This window comes from Planococcus citri, chromosome 3, assembly GCF_950023065.1.
Source record: "Planococcus citri chromosome 3, ihPlaCitr1.1, whole genome shotgun sequence".
Lineage (NCBI taxonomy): Eukaryota > Metazoa > Arthropoda > Insecta > Hemiptera > Pseudococcidae > Planococcus > Planococcus citri.
In genome coordinates, this window is record NC_088679.1 from 47,693,814 (window position 1) to 47,704,537 (window position 10,724).

A 10,724-nucleotide genomic window follows, 5' to 3' on the forward strand; every position below is an offset into this window, starting at 1 on the left:
TCAAATCGGATAATTTAAAAATACCTATGTACTTAAGGCTAAAAAAACTCAACAATTTTTAATTCCACTAAAATTGCAAAGTGTAATGGATTTCGAGTATAGTGCCTACGCAATTACTCAATCAGATAGGAATTTTGGCTTGGTGGGTCACCTGAGAGAGAGCTAGGTGTTCCCAAAATGGTGTGATTCAATTTTTCCAAATGAGTATATAAGTAAAGTTCTAAAACGGTGGATTCAAATTAGAATCGCGAGGAAAAAATAATCGGTCAAAATTGATCACTTTTTGAGGGGGAAAATCACTGGAAAATCATTTTTTGTACCACTGAAAACCCGTTCCCGATTTTTTGAAAATCTGCAGGTGTGTAAGAAGTTTCCTACTGAAGGTGAAAATTTTGAACGAAAATTTCACCACTTAGTTTCAAAATCCCTGTTCAAGGCCAAGTCACCATTTTTATGATTCTTATCCGACTGTAGGTCCCTACTGTTCCTTTCCTGAGGGAAGTTTGAATACCGCAAAGATTTTACTTGAAGGCGTATTTTTCGTTGTTTTTTTTATTTTTTATTATAATTTTTTTCTATCACTACAAAGAGTCTTGCTTATTAGAATACATAACCTTCATAGCAAGGCGATAAACTTTCGACTCATCAACTCGACTAAACAGCAGTAGGTAATTTTAAAATAAGACATTCACCTTGCACGATTCAAGAAAGAAAGTTTCACAATTTACCTGAAGACAAATCCCTATAGTGTAGTAGATAGTAGGTATATCTGAAGCAAAAAATGCCCATTTATAAGCTCAACGATAAAATACTAGTACAAGTTTCACCAAAGATGTACCAATGTCATAGCTGGCAAATGTCTTTAAAACGTGTTAAATGCTTTGTTCGTCAACTTTACGGTCAAATATGAAAAGCTAATCTCCAAATGTGGTTAGAGGTTAACAGAACACGACTACTGTAATATTTCATATCGCTTATGTGTGGGCAAGGAGAGGAGAAGGTCAATGTTTGTACACAACTTGCAACATGTTCAAGTTGCGAATTAAAACTAATTTGTCGCGAGCGTTTTGTCTGAAAAGCGAGAACATCTGCGCCATGGCTAAGTTTCTCTGAGACAAGTTCGAGTTGGAGATATTTTGCACAAAATACTGGAACCACCAGCGCCACCGCCAACCTTTTGCACCCACGGAGTTTTAAAAATGTATAAAAATAATACACAGATCGACCCGCGACTCGACTGTTTTGTAGGGTATTTTTTCCATGCGACTGGTGATTCGATCGTTCGAACGCATAAACATTTTCAACATTATTATTACCTACCTGTTTATTTTGAAAAAACTTTTTCTCGCTTTGAAAATAAATATGCGGCGAAACTTTGCCTTCGACCGATGATTTGATATTGCACTAATTACGTGGAAAAATTACATTCATTCGAGATTTTTTAAGGCATTTAACAGTATCGAAATGAATTCAATATGAAAAATTATCCGAGCCGGTATTAATATTCATGAAGAGAAGAAACTTCATAATAAAACGAATGCAAAATTTTATCCGTTTACGGTTCTAGATCGGTGTACCTCTACCTACCAACTTGAACCTATACACTACACAATGAACGGCATCCCTTTGCTAAATACTTTTACTGGGAAACTTGAGTATTCGTGTTGGTATTTTTTTTTTTTTCAGTGATTAATCACATTTTCCAATATCTTCTTTTATATTCAAGAACGCTTCACTTTTTAAATAAAATTAACCCTTCGTTATAATTTCCGCCAACTTTAAGTTATACACTTTTATATTTACGTCGGCTTCTAAATCAGCTCGCTACGTTTAAAAGAATACACCTTGCTGTATAATCGATGATACGACATTTATTATCACTGTACCAACAACTTTTAAATAGCGCCACCACTGCCGTTTAATTTGTAAGCTCTTATTCATTTTTAAGAAGGAAAAAAAGTAAAAATTTTCCATTTCTTCGAATAAATTTCATGAAAGGAAGTAAATTAAAGAACTGAATGCGTAATGCGGTAGTCCTGCTAAATGAATCGCGTTTAATCCTCGCAAGATACAGCTGTATTCTGAAGGTGTTAGATCAAAAAGATCTAAAATAGGTAGTTAATTTGCGCAAAATAAAAATATCCTATAAAGAGAAGAAATCTCCCTTTTAGAATGTTTTAAAATACCTACGCAATTCGTTGTGCATTTAAATTTTATGGCTGAATCGCGTAACACGAAATTTCTAAAGATTATTTTGATAGGTATACGTCTTATTTTCATTGAAATTCGCCCATTAAAAGACGAGACAGTCAACAGATACTCGAAAAGAACTATGGAACCTTCACGTAGTAAGGAATTCGAGTTTCCCCTTTCTATCATAAAAATTGGTAAAACTTTACAGAGAAACCTCAAATCTAAACTTTTGGTAGTTATTTTTTTCAAATACATAAATAGATCAAATTATATAAACACTAATTTTTCCACAAATTTTTCATATTTAGCCTCGACTAAAAGTTGTTTTTAGGGTCACCATGTCAATTTGACCAACGCTTTTACCTCTTAATATCATCCGATTTCGCTGAAATATAAAATCTGACCACTGAAGAATTGATATTGGGGAAAATAATTTCAATTGCCCCCCCCCCCCCAAGCTCTCCTAAGAGAAAACAAAGCTGGGGGGAAAAGTGTCAAAGTCATGCGATATCTCAAATACGTGTAGGTAATATGTTTTATACAATACTAAACACGAATGAATTTTTTTAAATTTAAAATATTTACAATGCAGTATGACTCCCTCCCCATCACCAATACTTCTTGTTTATACTTACAAGGGAGGCATCATAACTGGCACTTGGCAGAAAAATGTTTGAACCAGACAAAGTCAATTCGAAAGAGCATACAAAAAATATATACAAAAATACATCACCAGCCAAAATTTGAAATGCTAAAATGCATTTTTAAATTTTTGGTGAATTTTTGAAAATTAAAATCGAACCAAAAATGCAAAAAAAAAGTCAAGATGTCACTAAATCGAGCAAGAAAGCTGAAACTTGGTTTGTACCCTATTTTCTACCCTTCCCTCCTCCATCCACCAGAATCGATTAGAAACAATTTGGAACCATCTTGAGTAGATGAATTTCTTTTGAATTTATATTTTAATTTTTCGAATTAATTCGGTTTTAAAGATAAGTACCTAATTACATAAGAAATGAAAAAAGATAATTTTTAGTTGGAAATAGAAATTTAATTTTTTTTCAATTTCATTTCATGAATACCTAGTGTTTCAGGAAAAAAATTTAGAAAATTGGAACTCTGATCAATTGATCTTTCAGAAAACTGAATTTTCAGAAATGAACCATTTCTCGACCAAATTTTCTATTCATGTAAATGGACATCACGACCCTCATGAAATTTGTAAACTCTAGTATATTTTCTACACAATTCTGATACCAAATTGTTAGCAATTGCATTTCCATTCGTAACAAATTACACGTACAAACGAAAATAAAAATCGCACGCATTTGAGGACTTGTCGCTACTCTGTGTCTAAGCACCAAAACACCAAGTCAAGCATGACCATTCAGCAAATATACACAACACATTCAGACAGCCTATTGATTTATTTCACGCGAAGCCAATTTTCACGCAGGCATTTCAATCACCTTATTAGTACCCAGTCTAATGACCATAGAAAACCGAAAATCCTGCAACGTGCCGTGTGCAGTAGAATCTTCCGAGCCAACTGCAGTAAAAAAAATCATTGAAAACATGTAAAGAGGTGTAATAAAATTACATTAATCATTTGTTATCCTTTGCACAACAAGTTGGTGTAATAAAATTAGCAAAGAAAATAAGCAAACCAGACAATTACAATTCCGCCGAGGTGTTGAATTTTAAAACAGCAAATCATGTTTTCTCACACAAACTTTTGTAATTTCATTTTTCGTCGCGGCTTTGAGATCCCACTTCTTGAACAAATAACAATGGCTACGCTTGAACGCTAGTTTCGCTTGAAAAAAAAATTTCGAAAATATCCCGCCAAATGAAATTAGTGACGAAATGGTTTTGTAATAGAGTAAGAAATGAATTTTTAAAACAACTTTCAACTTTTAATTACCGTAGTTGATTCTCACGCAGCTGGAGTTTACCTGAAAGTCTTTGAGTAATTAGTCGAGTGGTAGTCGTTGAGATTATTAAATGAATTTTCGGTCAAATTTTTGACCTTTGAAAAACACTTACGGAAAATTTTTTGTCTTCATATTATTACGTAATATAATAGCGATTAGATCGACTTCTTCAACAGTTCTCATTATTTATCTACCAACTGAAATTTTCCACCCCATAGGGCTATAGATACTTATGTGTAGAATGGAAAGTAAGAAAACGAAAAATTATTCTAAAAAAAAGGAAGAGGCAGAATGTTACAATTGTTTTAACGTTATTAATAAGATTTACTGACGGGTAAGATTTTTTTCTACTTCCGTCCAGCTTGAAATAAAATAAAAAACAAAAGCATTAATTTTGAAAAAATACACGCGTTAGGTAGGCAAATTGGAAATTGATTTTCAATGCATTTTTTCGGTTATTTCAACGTGATTTATTGTTACATTAGGTACGTTTCAATTCGCCAAAATTTATCTCATTTTAAATGTAATATTTTTGTTTCGCAGAACCTGTGTACGTATAAGATGAAATTCCTGTATGTCTTCGCATTTCTGACAACCGCCACAATCACATTAAATATATGTAAAGCGGATACAATTTCACCACCACCACAATGCGATCCAAATGTTATAGAAGAAGCGCCGTATCAATTACGTAAAGTATGTGCCGCATTGTCAACCATTTATCAGTTATCAAATGCAATGGAATCATATATTGAAGAAAAAGCACCGCGACAATTACAATGTAAGCATTTTTTACTTAGGTACTGTATAAAAAAACAACATTGTCGTATAGCTTTTCATAATATTGTGGGCTCGTATATGAACAATAGAATCAAAAAAACCGAAGCGAAGGATGATTTTGCGTTTTTTTTCTTTTTTAAAGAAATTACATAGCTCTCTTTACTTTGCTTAGATTTTTCATGTTTGAAAATTTTCAAACGAAAAAAAAATATGAACCAAAAATAATAGAGGAGGAAATCTGTACCTACACAAGATGTAACTTATGCACAAGAGCGAGAATTCCTTTCGTTTGTAGATACCTAGACCTACCTACCTACCTACCTACCTACCCACCTACCTACGCGAATCAACATAAAAATAAAATAAGGTCATAAAATGGCCAAGAATCTGTGAAGACGTAGCGAGGGCGGAGGAATGAACACTGAACAGCTTCTGGAAACAATGTTCTCATCAAAGGACATCATTTGAAGTCACTAACAAAAAAAATCAAAGAAAAGGCCGTTTTTTTATCTTATTTGGCTTGACCCTTCAAAAAAAACTAGGGACGATTAAAATACATTATTGCTAAAACTGTTATACAAATGAGTAGCGTTTCGTTTTGTTTTTTCTTTTTGGTTTCTAATTTGTCATTATCAACCAATTTTGATAATTTTTCCAACCCTTCGTGTGTGAGATGATTATTTTTCCTTTTTTTGTGTAAATAAAATCGTACGTAGGTATCTGAAATGTGAAAAATGAATTTTTGTTTTTTGCTTTCATTAGATATCGTTTCGACTTTATGATTGTAAATTTAAAGTAAAAGGCAAATTTAATAACGCTAGAAGTGCCAGCAGGGCAAAAAAAAATTTAACATAAAATTTTTCAATTTTCTAAACATTTACTAAACCGATATTATTATGATAGCAAAACACGAAACCAAAAACAAAAACGATACCGATATTATGCCCTTTTTATACGCACTACAGTTCTGTGTAAGTATTTTTTTCGTGAAATTTATCTCCAGAGAAAAATATACCAAAGCGTACATTTCAACCGTTAGAAAGAATTTTACTTCGAACTTCTTTAAACTTACACATTTTTGTCACAGAATAAGGTTTTTTATTCTACTTAAGTACCTACTTAGTTTAATTTTTGATTCAATAAATTTAATATCAAACAATTAAAGTTTTTTTTTACAAAATTTAAAGTTAGGCTTCCTATTCAAAACTTAAAAGGGTGGATTTCATTTTTAATTTTGATATGTTTTATTGTTATGTTCAAAGTTGATCATTTGTATAAGAATTATTTCTCAATTTCGTTATTTTTTCCGACCCAGAAGAAGTGGTATTTGGTTGGGGAGGCAGTATTAATACTCACTCCTCAACCAATATTAAAAAATCATAAAAAAATAAAATATAGAAATGTTAATAGTTTATTCAATAATTCCTTGCGTTTTTCATCCCACCGTTCATCTACTAACAAGGGAGGTGCCCCAGGTGACATGCACCGATTTCAACGATTCTTGCACCATTGGATAGAGGACATCGAACATAGCCTAACCCCAAATTTTCAGCTGCTGAAGTTGATATTCCAGCCTTCCAGGTCAATTTTTCGATTTTCACATTGAAATTTTGAAAAAATCGAAAAATTGCCCTGGAAGGCTGAAATATCAACTTCAGCAGCTGAAAATTTTGTGGTTGACTAAGTTCGATGTCCTCTATCCAATGGTGCAAGAATCATTGAAATCGGTGCATGTCACCTGGGGCACCTACCTTGTAAGTTTAATGTACTTACCTACGAGTATAATAAAAATAAGCAATTTTTGATTTCGCATAAATCAGTAATACTTCCTTTCAAGTTTGGGGGGCGGACGAGGGGGGATGAATAAAAGTAAGAGATACCGGCACTAATTAGTCAGAACATAAAAAGATGAAAAATTTCTACAAAGAAGATTAGGTACTTTTTCCATAAAACGGAACAGCTTCAGAAGTTTAAAACGAGAAAAAAAAAATTAAAAAAATGCCACCGATTACAAATAAGAATCCTTATAATTTCTCTTACCTGGTTTTACCTACGTAAATCCGAAGAATGGGAGTCGTTTGAAAAAAAGACACCTCGTATTGTGACTGAGCAAAAATACCTGTACGTGAAACGTACATATTCTTCCCAAAAAGCCGGAAGGTTGCACAAAAAAAAAAGGTTCACGAATAAATGGCAGAACTCCTTTTCTAAATAAATACAATTTTTGGTCAACTCCAATTATTTGTACAAATTTTGTACGAGTACGTATCTACTGCCTAGTACTTACCCACTGACAAGAGGAAATTCTTTTCTTTATGAAAAAAAATAGATATACATAAATGCCAAACTAAAACAAGTTGTCTGGCGACCTACTATGTACTAATGTAGCCTACCTGAAGAAAATTTTCAATTTAAAAAAATAATCTTTCGTAAATACAAAAACTTAGCTTTATTGGGTAAAATTTTACGCCACAAGCATTGCAGATATAATACCATGCCCACATATTCGATTATATGTAGGTACTTAGTTATGACAAGTATGTCGCTGTTAATATTCTCGATAAGAAAACTGGAAAGCTTGTACTTGGGGTTCATTTCATCTCCCTTTTTACTCACGTAAATATTTGTAAGTAGCTATTTTTATTATCTTCGTGTTATCGAGCATTCAACGTAAAGTTCTCAATGTTTGCTATATACGTTCTCCAACATTTCGTCTTTCACTACTTTCTTGATTTTTTTCCGTATTGCAAAATTTATCTCCAAACATCAATAATATGTCCCTCTGCCCAAGTTAGTTAATTACTTACCTGCCCCCTCCCCAAAAAAAAGGAGCACAGTAAAATGACTGAGGCGTGCATATTAGTATGCACACTTGGCAATAATCTACCTATCCTAAAATACCTACATCTTATTTTAAGCAACGAATTAATACCTTCCTATCGATCAAAAAATACCTTAATGTATCTCGCAAGGTGCTCCAAAAATGTCCTCATACGTCAAACTTTACTCTAAACGTATGAGTATGAGTGTAAGTTCAAATTTAAATCGTAGATATACGTACAAAGGGTAGCTAGTGCCAGTCCCTGTCTATACACAATACACACATAGAGCCCACTTATTCGACACCATCAACAGGTCGTTTCGTAATACATACATATGCTTGCTGGAAAACACGCTGCATTATAAGATTTCTCATCTCACATAATACACATCCCTTACATAAACTCGTGCGAACAATATACTAACGATAAGATTATGAAAACGTTCGTGAACTCGTACGTGCGAATAACCACATGAAAAAAGTAATAAAACCGCGACGATAGCAGGTGTTTTTAATTGCTGTAACCCTTTCAATACGTATAGAACATATCGTTATTCAGCGCGTTGCACACGTTTACGGAAAGGAAAATATTGAGGAAAAAAAAGCGTGAACGAAATTTCAATTCGAATACGGATGGAATTGAAATTCGCAAATGTAATTCAGCTTTCGGCGTTTCCTCTATTGTTAAATTCAATAACAATGTAATACTACGGATTAATTTAATTTACATGATTCATAGCTAGGTACACTTTTTTTCCTATTCGTCTTTCGTGTTTTTGGAAATTTTTAATGCTAACGCGATTACGTTATGTATTGGAAACCCGTCGTCGTCGACGGAAAATTCTCCAATTATAATATTCGGCTGTAGCCGTCGGTAAAATCTAGGTAGGCCACTACCAACTACGTGCACGTACCCACGTATTTTGCGATTTATTTTTTACAGCTGCGATTATTTTATAAGAATAAAAACAGTCCGAATAAATCGACATCGATTATATTGTCACGACACTAGGTACATACACGGACAGGGACAGATTTTTCCCCAATATTTGTGAAGGAAAATAATGTTTGAGATTTACTGAGGTTTGGTGTGTAGAGTTTATGACTTTTATTTTAGTTTCATCGGTTTTTTGATATCTTACAATTGGAAGTAAATAGGGAAATATGTCAACTGATGTGAAATCTTGTTTATGTATTGGGAAAAAGTGACCTCAAGTTTCACCTAAATGCTAACCTATCTCAGGTAAGGCACCAGAATGAACACTTTCAAATCATGGATATATTCTTGGGATGTTATATTTCAAATTTTGATTTAAAAAATTGTAAATACATACATAAAAATTCATCCGTCACCTATCGATTATTGTTTTTCAAATTACTCATGTTATTTATTCAAATTAACGTTCTTCGCTATTTTCATTAGGTACTTCTAAAATTATTTTTTTGAATAAAAATTTATGAAATTTTTGAGAAAAAAAATAAGAATGATTCGAATACGTATTTGAATTATTTTGATGAATAAATTGTGTGACTGATAAGAAAGTAGATGCGCTCTTCGCGAGAGCTAAAAGACATAATATCATGTTGATTTTCACGTACCACATTTGTATTTACGGCGAATCAGGTATGCAATTTCCTATTAACACGTTATTTAAAATAATGCAACAAACTTTCAGTGATCTGTAAAAATTTCAATTTCAAAAATGAACGTGTAGACTGTATGTAAAGAAGGAGTTTCAAAGACGCTGAATGCATTTTTTATATTAATTTGAGACAAAACTCAGAAGAAGCTTGGTCGGAAATGCTCAAAAATTGAAAATTCTGTGACTTGTATCAAAATATTTTTGAGCGTTCACTTGTTTTATTGTACATATTAATAGAAAATATCATATTGATTTTCATGTAGGTATTCACATGCGAACCGAGTATGCAATTCTTTTAACATGTTTTTTTAACGATGCGCCGTCAATGGTACGAAAACACCAAGTGGTTCCTAAACGTTTTCGGCGCATTTAAATTCTGAAAGAAACATACATAATATAATGATTTTCAAAGATGCTGAATTAACATTTTTTACACCTGTTTGAGTCGACTTTCAAAAGAATCCTCATGCATAAGTAAAAAAAAGAAAATTCAAAATCTTGAAATTTCATGTTTGGTATAAAAATAAGTTTTCGGGCACCATCCAGCAAAATCTTGAGTACAGAATTCCATTTTTTTTTTTTTTTTGAGTTTTATTAGGGGATTTTTAGAAATTGGAGTTTTATCCACTTGGGTACCTACTCATCAAAATATCAAAATTAGATTAAATTCTAGTGCCTATACAGAACCGAGATTAATTTTTGGATTGCTGAATCGAATGGATTGGTGTCAATTCAAACACTTATGAAGGGTCCAGTAAATTTTTAGATTATCTGTAATTTTCAAAGAAGAAGAAAAAAAAATGCGAAAGTAATCCAAGCTTTAACGTTGTAAAAAGCCAGTGCGCGAACCCCCCTCTCCCTTTCTCCAGACTACTAGATTCCTATTCATAAAACATAAAAATTATGTGATTTTAACTAGATACCAAATAATATAGTTATTTATAACCAAAACAATATTCTGATTTCAGATTTAAGAGCCGGTAACAGTAACGAACGATTCGACAACAGCGTGAAAAGGCAAGACCTGGATCACGTGTTTCTTAGATTTGGAAGACGTCGTCGTTGATTAATCACCATTCTATATTTATAAATGTACTTTTTAAGTTTTTATTTCATTTACAATTGATTGAAAAAAAAAATGTTTAATACACAATTTCCATAATTTCAAAACAACAAAAATAATGTCTGTAGTCATTTTAAGTTCTCTCTACCTGTAGATAATTAAAAATACACGATTAAGACCAATTTGTTATTGACATACACAGCGGATTAGTGATTTCTTTTACTTTTAAATTAGGTACTCGCTATTTTTCGCTGAGAAAGAATAATTGACCACAGTATGGCACACGATTA

At 32.6% G+C, this 10,724-nt stretch overlaps 1 protein-coding gene across 1 annotated transcript; it reads left to right on the forward strand.

Moving 5' to 3' along the window:
• The first annotated feature begins 4,042 nt into the window (after positions 1 to 4,042).
• Positions 4,043 to 10,437, forward strand: Ms (Myosuppressin). Its single transcript, XM_065357222.1, has 3 exons — positions 4,043 to 4,075; positions 4,671 to 4,908; positions 10,340 to 10,437. The coding sequence occupies exons 1-3, from the start codon at positions 4,043 to 4,045 to the stop codon at positions 10,435 to 10,437; spliced, it is 369 nt and encodes a 122-aa protein (XP_065213294.1).
• The last annotated feature ends 287 nt before the right edge of the window (positions 10,438 to 10,724 follow it).